This window comes from Salminus brasiliensis, chromosome 25 (genome assembly GCF_030463535.1).
Source record: "Salminus brasiliensis chromosome 25, fSalBra1.hap2, whole genome shotgun sequence".
NCBI classification, from domain to species: domain Eukaryota; kingdom Metazoa; phylum Chordata; class Actinopteri; order Characiformes; family Bryconidae; genus Salminus; species Salminus brasiliensis.
The window spans coordinates 12,469,280-12,490,573 of NC_132902.1; the positions used below are offsets into that span (position 1 = coordinate 12,469,280).

Consider the following 21,294-nt stretch of genomic DNA (forward strand, 5'->3'; position numbering starts at 1 on the left):
TTAAATGGGTAGGACACGTTTTGCTGTGCAGTGTGCACTGTACCGTGACAAATACTTGCACCTTTCTTTCTTTCTTCATGTTTCTTTCTACCTCTGTATCTGTTTTTCTGTTATCTGTATCTCTCAGTCCTACTCTCACTCTCTCTTTCCCCCTAAAACCCTTCCGCAGCCAAGTTGGAGCATCAAAGTTTTAGATATTTCTTTTATTTCTTCTGAGATTTTATCTTGGCACGTAATTCAATAATTCATTTTCATTCGTTTTCATCAACAAAAGTTAGCTTTTGCTCCTTTGCCTTGGTGTAAACTCGCATTGCAGGCTTTTCATTTGCTTTTATCTGATCCAAACACATCAGACGCGCTTAACGATTGGAAAGATGAAAGTGAAGAGCGAAAGTGATCTGCAGCGTTGCTTTTCCCGCAGGCCTAGCGAAACGTTCTGAAGTTACCTTTTCTGTGTAATGCTTTGAAAGTAATATGGAAAAAAGCAGTAGCTTCTCCCTTTAATTAGAAGAAATTGAATGAGCGTTCACATTTCATTTAGTCCTGAATGTTGATCAGTAATAACCTCATAACAACAACCCAACCTATCATACCATTCATTCTCCAGTCCACTGTCAATAAGTGGAAACTAAGCTAGAAAACACTACCTGTATTAGTGTGCCAATTGGGACGCGGATTGGGTAGCGACAGCGCTAAGTCCACGGTGGGGGTGTTGCTGCCCTTGCCTGCTAACTCGACTTTCCAACTCCTTGCTGATTAGCAGACTACTTAATATGAACTTATTTTATATATCATAACTCATATTTTATATAGAGAGGATCTGCGTCTATGGTTGAAGGTTCTAAATTGAAAACATCCACCCAAATGTCTTTAGATCTGGTCTTATCATTTTGTGGAGGAGAAACCAACACCAGAACATCCTTACTCAGAGAAATGCTGTGGTTATGAAGTGGACCAGACAGCCTTACAATCCTCACAAGCACCCAATCCATCCACTTTCCCAGAGATTCATAACACGAAATGATAAGAGCAAACGTTTAGCCGTTTGGGCGGATGGCCTTCAACCATAGATGCAGGTTTTCTTCTCTTTTGGATATGGTGCATCCTCCATCTGCAGCCCAATTTGTGCCGAGCATGCACATGCGCAGTGCTAACGCTCTGGGGTAGCGACAGTGCTACGTCCACGTGGTGGTGTTGCTGCCCTTGCCTGCTAACTCAACCTCCCTACTTCTTGCTGGCTAGCAGACTAACACTAGCCATATTATATAATATAGAAGTTCATATTATATATAATTATATTTTAATATAAACTTATACATTATCACTTATATTTTATATTTATTTATATATTTTATATTTATTTATTATATATAATAAATAACTGGAGCAGCTAATGTGCACTAATCTACAATAAATCACCCTCCTGCCTAACAGGATTTGACTGTCACTCTTTATCGTTCTGTGATCATCTGTGGGCAGAACAGATGGCCACTGGCTACCCGATCCACGTTGCCGAATCGGGTTGCGACACACAGTAACAAAATGTAAGATGTCGGCCCTTTAAAACCATATGTGCTAATGTTGCTAACAATCAAAGGACGCTAGTATCCTTTCCATTGCTTTCATGAACTGGTAGCAACAATAGCATTATTGGATGCCCTCATCCTGTAATACTCGCACTTTGTCACATTATCTGTACGCTGTTTATTTGTGTTGCTGGTGTTGCTCTTATTTTGTCCTGTTTCTTTGACTGGCCCGATTTTATTAACCGATCTCCTGCTTCCATCTCTTTTTCCACTGGTCTCTCATCCTTTTCTACTCTCTTATTTCTTCTCTATGTGTCCCTCTAATCTTCTCCCCTGCCCCTCTTTCGCTCTTCCTCTTTCCTTTCCTTCATCTCTCTGACAGATGGCCGGCCGATTGGAGTGGAGGGTATCCAGGTGTTGGGTACAGGTAATCTGATGATTTCTGATGTCAGAGTGCAGCACTCAGGTGTTTATGTCTGTGCAGCCAACAAACCGGGGACCCGTCTGCGCCGAACCGCTCAGGGGCGTCTGGTGGTGCAAGGTGAGCCCAGCTTTTTTTTTTTTCTGTGCTAGTCTGAAGACTAAAGTAAACTAAACGTGTCCTCAGATTATAATTTTTTAATTATTCATATAACATTATTCGTCAATATGTGACGTTATTAAGAAAGAATGAGTGTATATGTCCGTTTATTATGTGATCTCCAATCTCCTGCCCTTTATTGACTGGAAACAGCATATAAAATGGTATGGTCATGTATACTGGTCAAAAACTCAAATCTGAATGGACTGTCAATTGCAGTGGACATATTTCTTTTGCTGACGGTGTCTTCTGGTAACAGGAGTTTGATACTCAGTTGTTTAGTTGCCATTACAATCTACATATATGCATTCATACTAACTGACTCATTTTAGTGAGTGAGTTCAGCTACTTTACAGTGCCCTAATTTCTTACACAGGCATTTAGTTGTTGTGCACAGCTTTCAGACACATTAGACAAGCATTGCCAATTCTTTAGACTGCTGGAGCTCCAGCCAGTATCATCTATTATTAGTTTCTGACCTCCGTAATCTCTCGCTCTTGTGGCCAATTGCCATCAAGTCCTCACAGCAAAGTTCCAAAATCTAGTGTGAGGCCTTTGCAGAAGAGTAGATAAACATATATGTAACCATTCAAAGACATATTAACCAATCCTAGGCTCATATTTTTAAAATGATTTCTTTCCTGACAGGCCCTGACACGTGTAACAGGGTTGTTGAGAGTAACAGGGTTGTTTTTATTTATCTTAGAATTAACAAACACATGAAATGTGGCTAATTAGCATCCACGCTAAGGGCATGTGTCGATTAAGGACATTCTAATGGTTTATTTCAAATGTATTTTTAAAGAACAGTCGAGTTTCGGCCTATAATTTGGGTCACAGGGTCGTAAAATGAGAACAATAGCTCAAGTCCTCACAGCAAGGTTCCAAAATCTAGTGTTTTTGCACAAGAGTAGAGGCAAAAGGGAACAAAGGGAAAACAAAATCCAATGTTCCAAAAGCAACTTTCCCTTCCTGAAGGAGCAGGTGTCTACAAACTTTTGGACATATAATTCCCACCCCCCACCCCCCCCAACTTTGTGCTCACACCCTCACAGAACTGATAGCAATGCCAGAGCTTGGTCAATACTTCATCTTCCGGATCAGCCAGGAGGCAAGGCCACTGCAATACAGTGCTCCGAGATGGAAAAGCCGTGCTGTTAATTGTGTGTCAATGCCTGTGATCATCCTATTGATCGATGAGAGCAGAGGGAATCCACAATAATGGCAGCTTCACCTTGGAAGTGATCAGATACGATTAGCTCTGTATGCGCTAGCGCGGTATACTTAGCAGCTTGCGGCTCGGCTTGCTTTTATTCTAGGTTTTTCACAGGTTGTGGAAGTGGGCGCATGCTAAAGGGAGCTAATGATCACAAGTCAGGCGCAGTTAGCACACACACACACACACACACACACGGGCACATTGCTGAAGCTGTGGGTGTGTTAGAGGGTCAGCGAGTTTTTAAAGAGCTGGGTGATTCCATGATTCCTCATTTTAGATTTTAGTTTATTTAATTTTTTAAATGATTTCCTTGCTGACAGGCCCTGACATGTGTAACAGGGTTGTTGAGAGTAACAGGGTTGTTTTTTTTTTAGCTTAGAATTAGCAAACACATGAAATGTGACTAATTAGCATCCACGCACAAGGGCATGTGGCGATTAAGGACGTTGTAATGGCTTATTTCGGCTTTATTTTTCAATGAACAGTTGAGATCTAAAAATCTAAAATTTGGGTACCAGGGTCATCATTTCAAAAGAACTCAGTGAGAAAAATTGCTTTTCTTCATCTCTTGATCTGCAGGAGATTCAGATTATTCCAGAGTATTCCAGGAATATGTTTCATGAGGATGAACATGATGAAATGATCATTTCTATGTGCTGTGCTGTGCTGTGTAATCACCCAGATACCCCACTGATGGGGCTGTGGCTCTCCCTGTGGCTCCCACCTCTATCTATATGTCTCTCTCGCCCTCCATTTCTATCTCTCTCCTTCTCTATCGTTCGTTCTTTCCCCCACCCATGTCCGTAGGGTAGCGGGCAAGAGCGGCATATCTCCGCAGCAAGGCAAGGCTAAGAGGTCCACTGCATTCATCACTTTTATAAGAGACCCATCTTCACTAAACTCACTCTGATAGGCCTCTAATGGCGTCCCCGCTTTCACAAACCGAGCAGCTTAGATCGTAGCGCCGGCCGGCACGTGGGGGTTTTATTGCCCAAATGATTAAGCCTATCGCACTACAGACGCCTGCCTTGATGTACCATTATAATACGGCCGTGGATACAAACGATATGGCGGTAATCGCAGGAGGGGAAATTGCAATATCAAGGCGGCGGCCGCTAATCATCCACTAATCACGAATTTCCGGCTAAACTAAATGCAACCTAATTAAGAAGCAATCGTGTATTGGATTAACAGCAACTCCACGTCAGTTACAGCTAATGGAACATGGCTAAGGAAAAGGGCAATTCTGTATTAAGTCTTTGGGGGTCATGGACATCTCTCCAGAGACCACGCACAGGCAGGCTTCACAGCTTTTTTCACAGTTCCTTATAAAGGACCCCCCTCACACACACACTCACACACTCTGGAACCTGAAACCGGCTTCTATATCACTTAATCTATTTTAATTTGCGCTGGGCGTCAGGTATAGATTCTCTGTTTCCTTCTCTCTCTTTGTGGGTCCGTTTTCCCACCAAGGAAATGATGAAGTTTATCTGAGGCTTATACCGAGCTTAGTGCTGCCGCCTATTACCGCAGTCACGACATAGTGCTCATAATATGATCAAAACACAATAATCCTTTTGCACATTCTAGTTTTTTTTCTCTTGATTGCCTTCTTTTGCTTGCTTGCGTCTCCATGGCTTTTTTTTTTCTCTCTCTCTCTTTCTCAATTAGATTCAGCTGGAGCTTTGTTGGCCTGCCAAACACTGTAATACTGTGTCATTACACTGAATTAGTAGCTATAGAAAAGAACCATAAAATTGCATTCATTATTTTTGGAAGAAAATAATAGTAATGTTGGTGCTGATAATTTCTCTCTCTCTCTCTCTCTCTCTCTTTCTCTTCTGATGATGGATCTTGAAGGTGGGAGGAAGTTTGATAAAACTGCAGGCGCTATGGGACAGATGCTTGAGGGCGGACTGTTTGACTGTTGTTAGGTTTTTTTTTTTGCGCTAGCCGGCTAATGCAGAAGGAAGCCAGATGGCTAATGTTACTGGTAGAAAGCCAAATATCACGTCTGTATTGATTAGCCTCCACATCGGTGGCTGGGCTTGCCATTAGGATTCACAGTGGAGAGATTCCCAGTGGCTGTTTAATGCATTTGCGGAATGCATTCTGGGTATTGTAGTCCGAGAACACTGATGGACAAAAAAAAAACAGAAAAAGGAATCAAAATTACAAGGCAAAGCAAATGAACTAAATGCTTTAGGAGAGTATGTTCACCAAACCATACATGGTCTTAAAGCTTGTGGGTTTTGCACAAAGCTGAAGCATCATCCTTCTCTTCTTCTCTTCATCTTCTTCTTCTTCTTCTCTTTCTGTGTCTCTCCTGATAATGTATTTTGAAGGTAGGAGGATCGAAAAGCACTCTTGAGTATTCCTTTAGCTTGCTAGCTGGCTAATGCAGAATCAAGCCAGAGACACAGTATTGACAAAAGTATTGGGACACCTGCTCATTCATTGCTTCTTCCAAAATCAAGAGTATTGAAAAAGAGTTTATCCTGCTTTTGTTGGAGTAACTGTCTCTACTGAAGGATTTTTACTAGATTCAGGATGTTGGATGATCCTCACCCCACCGCATCTCCAACTCCCCATCCCTTCCTAAAAGTATTGGATGGAGCACCATCCATCATTCCAAAGAATATAGTTCCACTGCTGCACAGCTCAGTGTTAAGGGATGTTATATCCCTCTAGCCCACGCCTGGCTCTCTATTGGCAAGGCTTGTCTGCTGGGACTAGACAAGCTGTGCTGTGTCAGCTATGGATGCAACTAGCTGAATCTGTTCATTAGAAGGGGTGTCCACAAACATTTGGACATAAAGCGTAGCTAATGATACTGGTAGGAAGCCTCTGCATCCGTGGCTGTTGTTTTAGTGGTTGGATTCCCAGTGGTTGTATAGCACATTAGCATAATGCATGCTGGGTATTGTAGTCAGACAACACTGATGAAAGAAAACTCAAGGGGAGACTGAATTAGTCTCTCTCCTCTCTCTCTCATTTTCTCCCTCTCTATATGCTTTTTCCAGCTCCAGCAGAGTTCGTTCAGCCTCCCCAGTCTGTAGCACGGCCAGTGGGTACCACTGCCATCTTCACTTGCCTGGCCCAGGGTGAACCCACCCCCCAGCTGACTTGGCTGAAGAATGGCCAGATCCTGGAGCCTGGAGGCCATGTCAAACTCAGGAACAACAACAGGTGAGAGCCGAGCTTTATGAGACTCTTTTATATGCTGTGCGTGTTCAGAGCAGTTTCATTCTGGAGAACAGGCCGCCGGATTGGTTACTGATTGATTGCAGGAAAATCACTACCCCTGGGGGCCCGATGTCCTGAGTTGTTGCGTTGTTTGTTTGTTTTTTCTTTCTTCAAAAACAATTGATCAGACTGATGAAAGCCTTGACCATTAACCGATGAAAGAGTTTGAGTGGGTTAGATGGACTTGCACCTTGAAGTGTTAAAAATGGCTCCAATTCCCAGTGATTGCTTCATTTCAAATCCATTGAGGTGGTGTACAGAGTCAAAATTGTAATAACTGTGTCCCTGTCCAAATACTTATGGACCTGACTGTATGTAATCAGTAGAGATGTAACAGAACAGCATAACACGTTGTATTGAACTGAATATCAATGTATCATATCGTATTGTACCATAACAAGCATATTAGCTTGCAGCTGGTGTTTTAGCTTGGGGCTAACACGTTAGCTGCTAACTGCAGCTTAAGATCTGGACACTATAAAGTACCTGGCCAGCCAAGCTTGTTAATCGGATATGCTCTTGATCAGTGTAGAGTATGTTTTTATTTAAGGTCTACCAGAATGACCAGTTTAATTAGGCTAGTCATCCAGTATAGACCAAGGTCTACCAGAATGATCAATTTGATTAGGCTAGTCAACCAGTATAGACCAAGGTCTACCAGAATGACCAATTTGATTAGGCTAGTCATCCAGTATAGACCAAGGTCTACCAGAATGACCAATTTGATTAGGCTAGTCAACCAGTATAGACCAAGGTCTACCAGAATGATCAATTTGATTAGGCTAGTCATCCAGTATAGACCAAGGTCTACCAGAATGACCAATTTGATTAGGCTAGTCATCCAGTATAGACCAAGGTCTACCAGAATGACCAATTTGATTAGGCTAGTCAACCAGTATAGACCAAGGTCTACCAGAATGACCAATTTGATTAGGCTAGTCATCCAGTATAGACCTAGGTCTACCAGAATGACCAATTTTATTAGGCTAGTCATCCAGTATAGACCAAGGTCTACCAGAATGATCAATTTGATTAGGCTAGTCATCCAGTATAGACCAAGGTCTACCAGAATGACCAATTTGATTAGGCTAGTCAACCAGTATAGACCAAGGTCTACCAGAATGATCAATTTGATTAGGCTAGTCATCCAGTATAGACCAAGGTCTACCAGAATGACCAATTTGATTAGGCTAGTCATCCAGTATAGACCAAGGTCTACCAGAATGACCAATTTGATTAGGCTAGTCATCCAGTATAGACCTAGGTCTACCAGAATGACCAATTTGATTAGGCTAGTCATCCAGTATAGACCAAGGTCTACCAGAATGACCAATTTGATTAGGCTAGTCATCCAGTATAGACCAAGGTCTACCAGAATGACCAATTTGATTAGGCTAGTCATCCAGTATAGACCTAGGTCTACCAGAATGACCAATTTGATTAGGCTAGTCAACCAGTACAACAATGTTGTTTGAACACCATGACAATCCAGACTATAGTGGTCCAAAAGTACCTGATCAAACTAGTCAACCAGCTTGCTCGGGTTGATAAATTCTTTGATCTCTGCCATAAAAGAACCACTTCAGACGCATCTCTGTTACAAACATGGTTCTTTATGGAACCATTGAAGAATCTAAGTGTGCTGATGGGATCTTGCAGATGTGTAGTTAAGAAGCTTACTAGAAGAGAACATTTGTATTCGAGACCTGGATTCTTAAATGGCAGATGTTTGACTGAATTAGTGTGTAAAATGTGTGTGTGTGAGTAGTTTTTCTGATACATGCATTTGAACATATTGCTTTTTGTGTTCTGATGCCGGGTTAATTTGTTTCGATGTCACAACACCTAGCAGGAATTCTGCCCGTTGAGACATGATTCTGAGATTGCATCAGGAGCACTTTCTGTAGCCCCAGTGTGAGAATTGGATTTGTACCCATTGCTGTCCCAGCCTGTTTGTTCTCTCATGGGTTATTAGATTTTTTACAGCTATTGTTGATATTTCTGACTCTGTGCTTCATGTTGGTTTTTAATGCCACACATGGGAAATATGGTAACACGTTTAGTAAAGATCGCAACATACAGATGGAGCCCTTTGCTCATAATTAAGAGCCGGTTCTTTTGAGGTTTTTCATGCTGGTGTGTGTGTGTGTGGATGTGTGTGTGTGTGTGTGTGTGTGTGTGTGTGTGTGTGTGGATGTTTTTGACAGTCGTGATGAAGTGTCTTTGACCCAGTGAGGCTAAGAGCATTGCTGTGTCGAATGGCAGTTATTGAGATCAGTGGGACAGGAGTGTACAAGCAGATGTAAAGCACCACCCCTGCTGTTGTGGAGAGGGACAATAGTTCAGGCTTCAATATTCAGTACAGAAACACATACACACACACACCTTCAACAGTAGAGAGGGTTCAAGTGTAAATAAATTACTGGCACTAATGTAAGTAAGACTCCACAGACTCACCCACATCTGTTCATCCACCCACACACACCCACCCTCATATATGTTCAACCACTCATGCACAGATCCACCCACAAACCTAGCCTTCAGTCCTCCCACTGGCCCAGTCATAAAGGTACCCTCCCAGCCATCATTCCACCCACTCATCCGTCCATCCACCCATTAATCCATCCACATTTCTTCACCTGCCAAGCCACACATCCATCCATCCACCCACCCATCCTCACACACACTCACCCACCCATATAGTCAAAAAACCACCCATCCATTTACACACCCATTCACCTGCCCATCCATCCATTCATCCACCCATCCTCCCATCCATATACCCGCCCACCTACACATCCCTCCATCCGGCCACCCAACCATGCATCTATTTACACACCCAGCCATCCACGCACCTATCCATCTATTTACACGCCTACCCATACACCCACTCACCCATCAATCCGGACAATAAATCGATTTACACAAATACCCACCCACCCATCCATACACCTATCCTCCCACACACCCACCCAAGCACCCATCCACACTTCTACACCTGCCAAGGTATACATTCATCCACCCACTCACCCATTTACACTTCTACACCTGCCTAGCCATGCATCCAATCATCCACCCACCCATATACCCACCTACCCACACATTCATCATCCATCCATTCGGCCACCCACAAACCCACTCAATAAAAAGTCACACCCATCTACCCATCCATTTACAAAACTACCCACCCATCTACACATCCACCCATCCATTCACACATCCATCCACCTATTCATCCATCCTCCCATTCATATACCCGCCCACCTACACATCCATCCATCTATTTACATGCCTACCCACACACCCACCCACCCATCAATCTGGACAATTAATCCATTTACACAAATACCCACCAACCCATCCAACCACCTATCCACCCACCCAAGCACCCATCCACCCTATTCTCTTGGAATACCCATTAAAATGTTAACAGAGGCTTGTAGTTTGTATAGATCCTGAACATGTGAGGTGTTTGTGTGTGTTTGACAAACATGGTGGGGTTTCTGAGAGCATCCCAGTGTGGAAAGGCAGTTATTGAGGTCAGTGCGACAACAATTTGTGACCAGATGTAAAGAGACAGCCTTCCTTTCTATATTTAGATCCATCCATCCATCCATCCATCTGTCCATTTATCACTTTGCTGCAGGGACTCTTCTTTTGTAGTTTGATTTGAGTACATGTGTGTTATGGGGGGGGGGTTGCCCTGTCTGTAAAAGTGTATTGTCGTCTTGTTTATGAGAGCAGGTAAGTGGGCAGTGTGCTCTTTGTTTTGACTGTGATGTGTTGGTGTTTGTGTGGTCAGATATGTGTGCTCCTGTGCCTCTGACCTTCAGGAGGATTGAACCAGACCAGCAAATGGCAATCAATTGGGCATGTGAACACATTAATCATGGTGCATGCACGCACACAAATCAGCAAACTCGCTCACACAGTCAGGAAAATGGAACGTGTGTGTGTGTGTGTGTGTATGTGTGTGTGTGTGTAAGAGAGAGAGAGAGAGAGAGAGAGAGAGAGAGAGAGAGATATGGAGGCTGCTGTGTAAAATGACAGATGCAGATTTATTTCTGTTGTCATTTGAAAGAAGCCTTGCTGAGAAGATTCCCTTAACTTTCTGGTTAAACTGAAGACAAAACTGCTATAATATCAAACTTCTCCAAATGGTTCAGACTGATGACTGACACAATTGTTTCTACTGCTGAAAAGATTCAGAGGAAGAGAAAATTCTTTTTTTGGTCCTTCTTTTGTGTTTCCTAGCGCTATTTCGAGCCTTATCATCTCCTCTCTCAGAGTGGAAGGACATCAGCACCGGCCTTGACCTCTGACTCCTTCAGAAATGAGTTGTTTTATTATCCACCTGCCTCTCTCTCTCTCTCTCTCTCTCACTCTCTTTCTCTGTTTGTCTGTCTGACTCTCTCTCTCTCTCTCTCGTCTAAGTGACTAGTGTTGTTTAGATCCCTATATATATCCACCTGAGGGACAGGTGGAAATCCCTATATAAACCTCCCACAGAGAAGTGTACAGCTGATCTGCAGTGGAGGGTTTTTCATGGGGTGACAGCTATGCACAGACTTGCAGCAGTTGGGGGACAGTGTAGATTCTGCGGGTGAGAGGAAACCATAGAGCATGTATTCTTGTAATGTTAAAAGGTTAAGTCATATGTTTAGTTTTTTAGGGAACACCTTTACTGTGGATTTTATTGGACACTGCCAAAAAGTGTATCCCATTCATGAGCACAATATTTAGTAAATATTCAGTTGAAATATAGTCAAAATGAACAAAATAATTAAAAACATATATACGTCCCATGTGGGATTATGACTGCCGGCGCCAGTGGTGCTGGTTGTGTGGATCCTGAGTTAATGCTGAGAGGGCTGCTGGCAGGGCATATAAAAGTAGAATGTATAGATGTCCCCTGTGTCACCATAACAGATCTGACCATTTGAGGCATGTCTGTGGTCTCTAGCACCAAGAACGTTGACAGAATAGTTGTGAGATGGGGCTACCCACTTTGGTAGGTACTGACCACTGCACTCCACAAGACCTGCCTGATGGTTCGGAGATGTTCTGACCCAATTGTGTAGCTGCGGTTGAGATTCTTATGTTTGGCCATAGGGCTGGGCGATATGGTAAAAATATCATATCACGATATTTAAACACATTTTTACGATACACGATATTTATCACAATAGACATGATCGCAGACATCAGTACTTCATCAGTAGTGACAGATTCTTAAAAACTACTATTCAGATACTCTCTCATACTCAGTACAGTGATTTTATTCAGAAATCTGCTGCACTTCATCCAGTTAAATAGCACTAATTACACTGTTCATAATAATATCGATATCCTCGTTATGCCTAGAAAAGCTTATATTGTGCATAACAATATTACCTTCAAGAACTGGCTGTTCACTTGTTGCCATTCCCTTCACCTGTCAGTCATTAATACGGGCTATTGTTGACTTTTTAAGTAGTCTAAAGATTTTAAGCAGTGTTATTAGATTTCCTCCTCCAGTTCTGTGTGGTTCCAGTTCTTCTGGCAAGAGGCAAAAAATACCACATTAGCAGCAAGTCCAAAGCCACCAAAGAGAATCATTAGAGAAAGGCCCTTTGCATCACGGCCACTGGAATATGTGGTTTAGTAGGACTGGGTTCTTCTCAAAGTCTGGACACTGACATCTACATCACTAGGGGAACTATATAGGGGAACCGTGTGTGTATACACACTCTAGTACTCTATAGATACCTCTGTGTGTGTTTGTTTGTGGGAAGCTGGTCTTAAATGGCCTTGCTCATGTTGCTATCGCACATTGCAGTTTGTAGTCATGACAGCACATCATGGAACCTCTTCCATGCTGTATCACAGTCACCTGGACAGGTGTCGTCTTAATTTGTGCGTGTGCCACATGTGTGTGTGTGTGCTCGGAAATAGAAAGGCTTTTCCATCTGGTTAATTAAACAGAGCGAGTGCAGTAATGAATTCCTCCTGGCCCACAGCAGCTCAGTGTCCCCATGGACAGCGAGTCTCAGCAGGGTGTGTTTGTTCACCACCTTCTTCACTTCCTGTTGCTGTTGGAGATCATGATTAGGGCTGCAACAGCTAATCAGCTTTATCAATAACATCAATACAAATAGGTAAACAATCCTGTTGTTGATCAGTTGGGTTGCTTGATTAGTTGAAATGATTGATCGATTTGTTAACTTGATTTCAAAGGGTTGACTTGATTTGGAAGCTTGGTATCGATTAATTGCTCTAAACAGTTGACTTGATGTCTGTTGGTTGGATTGATAAGTTAACTTAGTATTAGTTGGTTAGCTTGATTAGTTGGCTTAGTATCAATTAGTTGGCTTGATGAGTTGATACACTATGGAATAGGCGTGATATTGAATTGAGGCGACATTGGCTTGGTATTGATTAGTTGACTTAAATAGTTGCTTTGTTAGGTAGCTTAATATCAATCAGTTGCTTTGATTAGTTGAGTTGATGCTTATTGGTTTGATTGATTGGTTAGCTTGATTTCAGTAGGCTGACTTGATTTGGTGTCTTGGTATGGATTAGCTGGATTAAATAGTTGACTTGATGTCTGCTTGTTGGATTGATTGGTTAGTGAGCTTAATATCAATTTATTGACTTTATTAGTTGGTGTAGTGTCGATTAATTGGCTAGATCAGTTGATGTAATGTTGAAGAGTAGGCTTGGTATCGATTAATCGAATAGTTTTGGGATCTGTTGATTGGATCGATTAGTTGACTTATCAATTAGTTGACTTGATTATTGGTCTTGGTATCGCTTAGTTGACTTGATTATTCAGCTTGTTACTTGACTAGTTGGTGTTGAATAGTCGGCTTAGTATCGATCAGTTGGCTTGACTTGTTGACATGATGTCCACTGAACTGATTGCTTGGCTTAATATCGATTAGTTGTTTCGATTATTGGCTTATCAATTAGCTGACTTTATTATTGGTCTTGGTATCGCTTAGTTGACTTGATTATTCAGCTTGTTACTTGACTAGTTGGTGTTGAATTGAATTAGTTGTTTCGATTAGTTGGCTTGTTGCTTAGTTGTGTTGACTAATTGAAAAGCTATCTGTAAGTTGGATTGATTGATAAGTTTATTGTCAATTACTTATCTTGATTAACTGGCTTGGTATTGATTAGTTGGTTTGATATCGATGAGTTGATTCATTTCAGCTGGATTAGTATATTTACTTCAACAGTATGTGACTGAAATAGGAAGCATACAGACCAAAAGGTACTTAAAGCTGGAAGAAACACAGAAAAAAAGAAATAGAAAGCAAAAGTGATGGTAAGGTGAAGTGAGAAAGAAGGAAAGAGGAAAAGGAGAAATAGAAAGGTTTAACAGGTGAAGGGGGAAAGAAATGGTAGAGATGGGGAGAAAGAAAATGAAAGGGGGGGGTGAATGATGGAGAAAGAAACAGTGTGGATGGCGATAAGAAATATAGAAATTGATTTGAAAGAGAAAGAAGGAAAAAGGGGGAAGGGATAAAGATGGAGAGAGAAAGAGTAAAGGAAGAACATAAGAGGATGAGCCTCATTTCCATATTTCCATATTCTGTGCCTTTAACTGTTAAATGTTTTATTTTCTGGTTGCCGCAGGACTAAGTAGGAGAAAGTACCTGATAACAAATTCAGCACTAATAATACCCTTCAACACACACACACTCGCACACACATGAGCGAAGGAAGGAAGGAAGGAAGAAAGGCAAATGGGGAGAAGAGCGATGGCAAGATGGCAGGGAACTGTAAAAAGGAGTGTTATGTTTGGCAGATGGGTGCGATGTGGCGATGTTGCTGAGTGTTTGGAAGGCTCACTGATGGGGGTCTTTCAACGTTTCTGTGCAGTTCTGTCATCTCCAGAATTCAGTGTGTGCACCACGAAGCTGTCACACCCCCCTACACTACACGCACACACACACAAAGGCTCCGTTTGAGTTTATTTTACAGGGACAGGGCGCTTTGTGGGGGGTTTTTGCAGCTTTGACGGTGCGCCTGTCTGTACTTCTTAGAATTTCTCTTGACTGGCGTTCTCCCTCCCTCCATGACAAGCATTCTCCCTCCCTCCCTCCCTCTTTCTACCTCCCCCCTCGTATTTTCTCCCTTTTTCTGAATTCAGCCCCCCAAAAAAATAAAAGACATTTTTTTGAGGCTGTCTTTACACAATCGATCGTGTTGATCTAAGCACTGCAAGCACATCAAACCTCATATCCATCATCAGGATGAGGTCAGGTCCATCCCACATCATAAAGGGACTTTTCCCTTCATTAGCATCTGCTTAAACTGCAGCTGAACTCCAGCTAAGGAGTGGAGTTCAACAAATGTGAATTTGCTGTTTAGTCTTTAACCATGTCATAGTACTGATACAACATGCATTTGTGTGTGAAAATAATAGGATGGTGTAAATAAGGTGGCCATTGGTGGGATCCCAAATCCATAACCTCTAAAAACAACTTCTATGACTGTATTATATTACAACATGAACTATTTTACACATAGTATTAAGATATAGATTCATATATTATATTAATTCATTAAATATAGATGGATAGAAAGGCATTTCTTTGACTGACATCTTTAAACAACACTTGACACATTATTCATATACACCCCTAAACACAACACATCTAATAAATCTTCTTATAATCTTCTTATTCTTATAAACACACCCACCAGTGGTACACTTGTACACTTGTGGACCATAGAAGGTTTTACATGATCTTCTGTTCATAGGGAAGCTCAAAGGGCTAACATCTACTAGCATCTAGGTAGCTAGAAGATCATCCTATGCACTCCTAGGACTTTCCCATTGTACCGTTTACTGGTCAGTCCAGTGAGTTCTATCAAATAAACCCTTTTTATGTGGGAACAGTGAAGCTACCAGCTGTAGCCAATCATGATCACTTGCAGGCCATTAAGAGGCCCTGGCAAATTAACAAGACATTTTGGAACTTTCAGCAATGAAATGTTCTGAATGAATAACAGTAGATGTCTGCACTATATGTTGATTCAAGAAATTCAAACATATGCACCCATTTCTTGTTTTTGCAAATTGCAATCTGCAGATTGACATTAAAAATATGGCAATACAAAATACCTCTCATTTAGTTAGTTATAGCTAAGAGCTAAGAAAAAAGGTAAAAGAGACTAGTGACCCACCAACAGTGGTAGAACATGGAGAAATTAATTTGCAGTTTTTAAAACCATTGGTCTACTGGTGTCTGACCGTGCCGAACATCAGGCACTAAGCTACATTCTCCCAGACGAGTGTGTGGAAGCAAAAGTAATGAATGAAATACTTGGTCCTTTTAGAAACACCATTTAGAAATACTAACTGGCCCCCCTGTCACTCCTCTCTTTGCAGTACGCTGACCATCTACAGCATCAGTCAGGAGGATGAGGCTATATACCAGTGCATCGCGGAAAACAGTGCCGGTTCCTCTCAGGCCAGTGCACGTCTCACCGTGCTGTGGGCTGATGGGTTGCCGGGCGTACCCACGGGAGTCCGGGCTGACGCCCTCTCACCCACCTCTATCCAGGTTTCATGGAACGAGCCCACCCAGAACACGCAGGACATCATCAGCTACGTGCTGCACATCCGCAAGACTGCAGGTAGGTGGGCTGGCAAACCGTGACCACTCAGTTCAGAACGGTGAGCTTAATTGGTATGGCCACATGGAGAATATCCTGTCATGTGATAAAGCCACCAGAAAATCAAATGTACACATTTTTCTTATAATGTTAGGGTTTGCTTCTTTAGTTGGTGTACTCTGGATATAGGTGGCACAATACCACTTTTTCTTTTTTCAGTACCAGCCTATATGGACTGCTTCTGGTACTGATCTGCTAAGTTGTTTTTAATTAAAGCTCTTCGGTTTAGCTTACCTACTCCTTTAGACACTGTATGTAAGCCCACACTTGCAGTTCCTCACTCTTATAACTATGTTACTGTCATAATTAACATTAGTTTCATGGGCCCTAAAATAGAACCCTGTGGGAAAAAATTGGCTACCAAATAATAGTTTCTGCATTCAAATTTTTAACTGACTAATAAACCTGGAGTTCACAAGATTGAGACAGTTAGCATGCTCAATCTACTAAATCACTCTACTGTTCTATAAGAGAAAACATACAGCTAGCTGTCATGATCCACACGGTCTGACAAGAATGGGTGAACACTCGCAGGGGATGGACCAAAGCGAGAAGTTTATTGTGGGACAATAAACCATAAAACAAACAGAAAACGCAGCAAGAATTATGTGGGGCAAAGAGGAACAGAAACAACAACCGTGACAACCAAGGGGCAAAACAAAAGAACACACCTGGGGCTGGCGAGGCACTGGGGCTGTGCTAGCTGCCGGGGCTGAGCCTGAACCGCTATACGGAAACATAAACCACCAGACAGAGCCTGGGAAAAACTGTCAACTGAGACAAAAGAGGTGCGCTAGTCAGGCGCACTGAACTTACACGACTGGGAGTGGGAGTGGGGAGTCAGCCGCCAGACCTAGATGACCGACCTGGTCCGACGGAGGGGAAGCTACCTGCCAAAACGAGCGTACGAGTTGCTCACTACCGGAGCTCCAGAACCTGAGCACGCTAAAACCGTGAAGCCTGGCGAGATCGCCGCAGACCTGCAGTAGCCCCCAAACAGACCCTGAGAATAATACTGCCTAAGTAGTTAGCTTCCTATGCTCAACTAGCTACGGCCAGAAGAGTCCTCTAGATACAGACGGACTCACAGACTAGACCGGTGAACACTGAGTACCCAAGGTTAGCTGAGTATCCTGAGTGCATTGGTTGCACTTAGAGTAATTCTCTGCAACCGGCAGCTGACACTAGCCCTCCTTAAATGCACCAGCCCACAGGTGTAACACATTAACCAAACAATGAACAGACACATGACAAACACAACCTAAAACCAAGATGGCGACGATGGGGGTCAACAAAAGAGTCCTTTTTAACATAAAAGTCCAGAGCATAACAAAACATGACATGACTTTGAAGGGGGAGTTCTTGATCGCCTGTGAGCCGCGGCCTGAGACCGCCCCTGGGGCGGGCGCTGCGGCGCGGGCGTGACACTAGCCACGTTACATCACACAGCAGACCTTTGAATTCATGCATTATTCTGTGTAAAATCCTCCCTGGATTGTGTCTGGATCTTCAGAATGAATATATTGTTATTGCTACAAGCAAGCTAACACCCCATGCCTTTTGAAAGTCCATACTTATTTATAGGACATATTACAGGTGGGTGTTTAACACACAAGAAGACGACAACAATTCTAACTTAATCTACAATCCAAAACCTGTAAGAACAGACAAGGTCAAAAACAGAAATATAATCAGGAATATAACAGGAATATAATCACGGCTCAGAGCTCAGTCAGAAACGTTGCCATCTGCAAGTCAAACTGAGGGAGTATAAATAAGAGTTAATGAGTCCAGAGGATAAGCTGCAGGTGTGACATTAACAGCCTCATAATTCAGACAATCTCATAATTCAGACAATAATGTGACATACTGCTGTCTATTAACCCTTTAACACAGTCTATTACAGACTTATTACACACTGAGGTGTATTACTCAGTAACTACAGGCCCTTCTATACAAACTGGTGGGGCTATTCTTTGGTAATACAAACCGGCAGTCCATAGGCTGTTTAATGGGTAAAATCAGCATTGGCATCCATCTTGAACCCTAAATGTCATTTGGACTTTTTAATTGGGCTCTTTTATATATAACAGTGGCATACAGTGTCAGAAGCAGGTCTATGGCCCTGTTCACCCTTGGTATGAACTTGTGTCTTGTGTGATTTGTGACAAAGGTCTGCCAAAATGCATAACATGTCTAAACCAGGCATGTTTTTAACGCGTCTCCACTGACCACTTCTGATCAGAGTCTCACCGGAGGAGGAGGAGGAGCTCCAAGCACATTTACGACACCATCTTTCACTGCATTTGTTTTTGACAATCTTTGCTTAGCACGGTCCAGTACAGGCTATTTCAGGTGCATCAATCATGTGGTCTGCTAGTTAACTTGGACATTCATCTCTGCTCCGATAGCCACAAGAATCTTCAGATGGCTATGGCTGCGCACCAAAAGTGAAGATTGGTGTGAACAGCAGCAGACACATTTTGATCTGTCCGTGCGCTTGAAAGAGCCTATTGCAGTAGCTGTTTTCTTTGCTCTCAGTCCTCGGCTCAAACTGAGATGAGGCATCTAGCTTGTTTAAAGCAGCATTATGCAAGCATTATGCACTAACCCTAAGCCCTACAGTCAGGAAGTGTAAATCACGCCTTGCGCCACCCTAAAGGACATGCTTTACATGTGCATTTTTGGACAAGCTGAAAGTTATAAAGAATGGAAGCATGTTGACTAAGGCACTAGGGTAATATTACACAAATATGGCGCGGGCTACTCAGAATTACACAGTCCCCACAAAGTGTTGCCCTGCCCGCTTCACCAAAATTACATAATAGTGCCGCTACTCTCCCTATTACAGGTCAGTGGAGCATCAACATGATTTTGTAGCTGTTATTTTAAGATATAAAATTCGATGTAATGTTGCTTTAACTGCGCTCGTTTTCCAGTCTGGCAATATTACCTAATTTCCAGCTACAGCAATGGCATGGTTAATGTGGGGGCAGTCATTTGTTACTGTTGAGGATGCTTCAAGACGCTTTAGCGTTCACACTACTAAGTATTTATGTGGTCATATATGTCCCTGACCACCTCCAAAGGTGGTTTGAGTGATTGGATTACAGTGCGTCGCCAAGATACTTTGTACCACGTACACACCTGTTCTTAGTGTAGAACACTTCAGATCGAATAACATTAAGGCGCATGTTCATGCCAGGTGTGAACAGGGTCTGTTGGAGTTCACTGAGTCTAAACATACACTAAAAGAAGCAAACCCCTGACACTAAACATGTCTCCACTGATTCCATCATTGCTTTTAAGAGACCACCATTCTTACGCTGAGAGTTAATAACACGTATCATAACTGATCTTAAAAACAGGTTTTAGCACTGTGTGTAAGCCTTCTTGGTTTGTTTTGGAGGTAATCTTGAGCTGTTTCTGAGATAAAGCAAAGGGAAAAAGAGAAAAATCAAACGACAGATGGCATGTTCGAACCTGAGACCTGTTATGAATCTGTGATGAGCCTGTTATGAATCTTTAATGAACCTATTATAAATAACACTTTGGGCAAATTAAAAAAGCATGTGGATTTTATTTGTGATGAAGCTGTGTTCCTAGCAGCTTATTCCTCCTGCCCCCCAGTTGGAAGCCCCCAAGCCTAGACCCCCACAGTGGGGGTCTGACATTCATTAGACAGATGATCTTTTGTAGCAATAATCTTTGCTTAAATGAAGGGGAAGTAAAACAATTACCTCCAGCCATAAAGGTAGCTAGTGATCTAGCGAAGCTGTGGGGAATCACCAAGCACCCACTTCTTCTCTCTCTCTTTCTCTCTCCCTCTCTCTCTCTCTCAGACCCGGTAGAAATGGAGTATCAGGAGGCAGTGAGTAAGGTGACTCTGCAGCAGGTGGTAGGGGATTTGGAGCCTTCTACGAGTTACAGTTTCTACGTGAAGGCCTACACCTCACGCGGAGCCAGCAAAGCCTCGGCCACGGCTCAGGAGAGCACACTCGGAGAGGGTGAGTGGGAGCACAAACCACCAATCTCATTGCTCACACAAAAACTTGGATCTCCAAAATTGGAACCTTATATGAAAAGGAAAAACCATCTCTTAAACATTTGTTATTCCAAGTCATTTTGGTGCATTCCTATTGGTCCATTCATCATGAAAAGTGGACACAATGTAAAGAGCAAGTTTACAAGCCAGATTCAGATTAGGCCACTAATGTTTAATTGACTGGTTGATGCCCTGTAGCCCATCCAGATCACTTCACACAGCTGAGGCCGAGGCTCCTGTAATTACTAACAGATAATTATTTGTGATGTATAGAGTGAATGTTTGTCATTCATGTGTGAAGAAATGTAAATTAGATTAGTGGAAGATCCAGTGTTCGGTTCTTGGTCATGAATTCCACTGCTATAAACAAACAGTACAGTCTTTAGATACACTCCTAATGCTACATTCACCAGCACTGATGCATCTTGATATTGGAATCACATTGATATCAGTGGAAAATCCCTTTAAAAACAAAGTAACATTAGACGCTAGATGCTTGGATTTAAATCTTTTTATAAACCAATATTTCATGATGTATTTATTGAACTCCACTAGAGCAAACACTAGAGTGTTTAGGCAATGCTGGGCTACTGTGCTAAAATATCTGCATTTGTAACTCTACAGAAATCTTTGAAGTTCTCTGTAATACAAATTCAGGGAGATTAAGTCCCAATTTCCACATTTTATATATTTATTTCTAAAATCAGCATCCCCTAGAATGTGTATGACAGTTATCGTGTATCTACATGGGCCCAGAACTGTCATATAGCTGCATTACTGCTTAAATGAATGAAGACGAACATAAAATTATAAACACTAAAAGCATATGCAAATTTCTATTGTATATACATTATGAAAACAAACTTATGATTTTTTTTTCTGTATTTCCATGAGATGTATTTTAAAGTATTCAATTTTGAATTATACTTTAGTATACTGGTACTCTAGTATTTCTAAACCTAATAAAACATGCTTTAACAGGAGTATATTTAATTATTATTTTAAA

The 21,294-nt window shown here is 42.1% G+C and overlaps 1 protein-coding gene across 1 annotated transcript in view; it reads left to right on the forward strand.

Annotated features, from left to right (window-relative positions):
• The window catches only part of igdcc3 (immunoglobulin superfamily, DCC subclass, member 3), a 131,064-nt gene that overhangs the window by 100,325 nt on the left and 9,445 nt on the right, over window positions 1-21,294 (forward strand). The window contains exons 6-9 of the mRNA XM_072671409.1: window positions 1,909-2,067; window positions 6,352-6,517; window positions 15,957-16,204; window positions 20,086-20,250. Of these exons, the coding sequence (XP_072527510.1) occupies window positions 1,909-2,067; window positions 6,352-6,517; window positions 15,957-16,204; window positions 20,086-20,250 (738 nt within the window). The remainder of the gene's footprint in view (window positions 1-1,908; window positions 2,068-6,351; window positions 6,518-15,956; window positions 16,205-20,085; window positions 20,251-21,294) is intronic.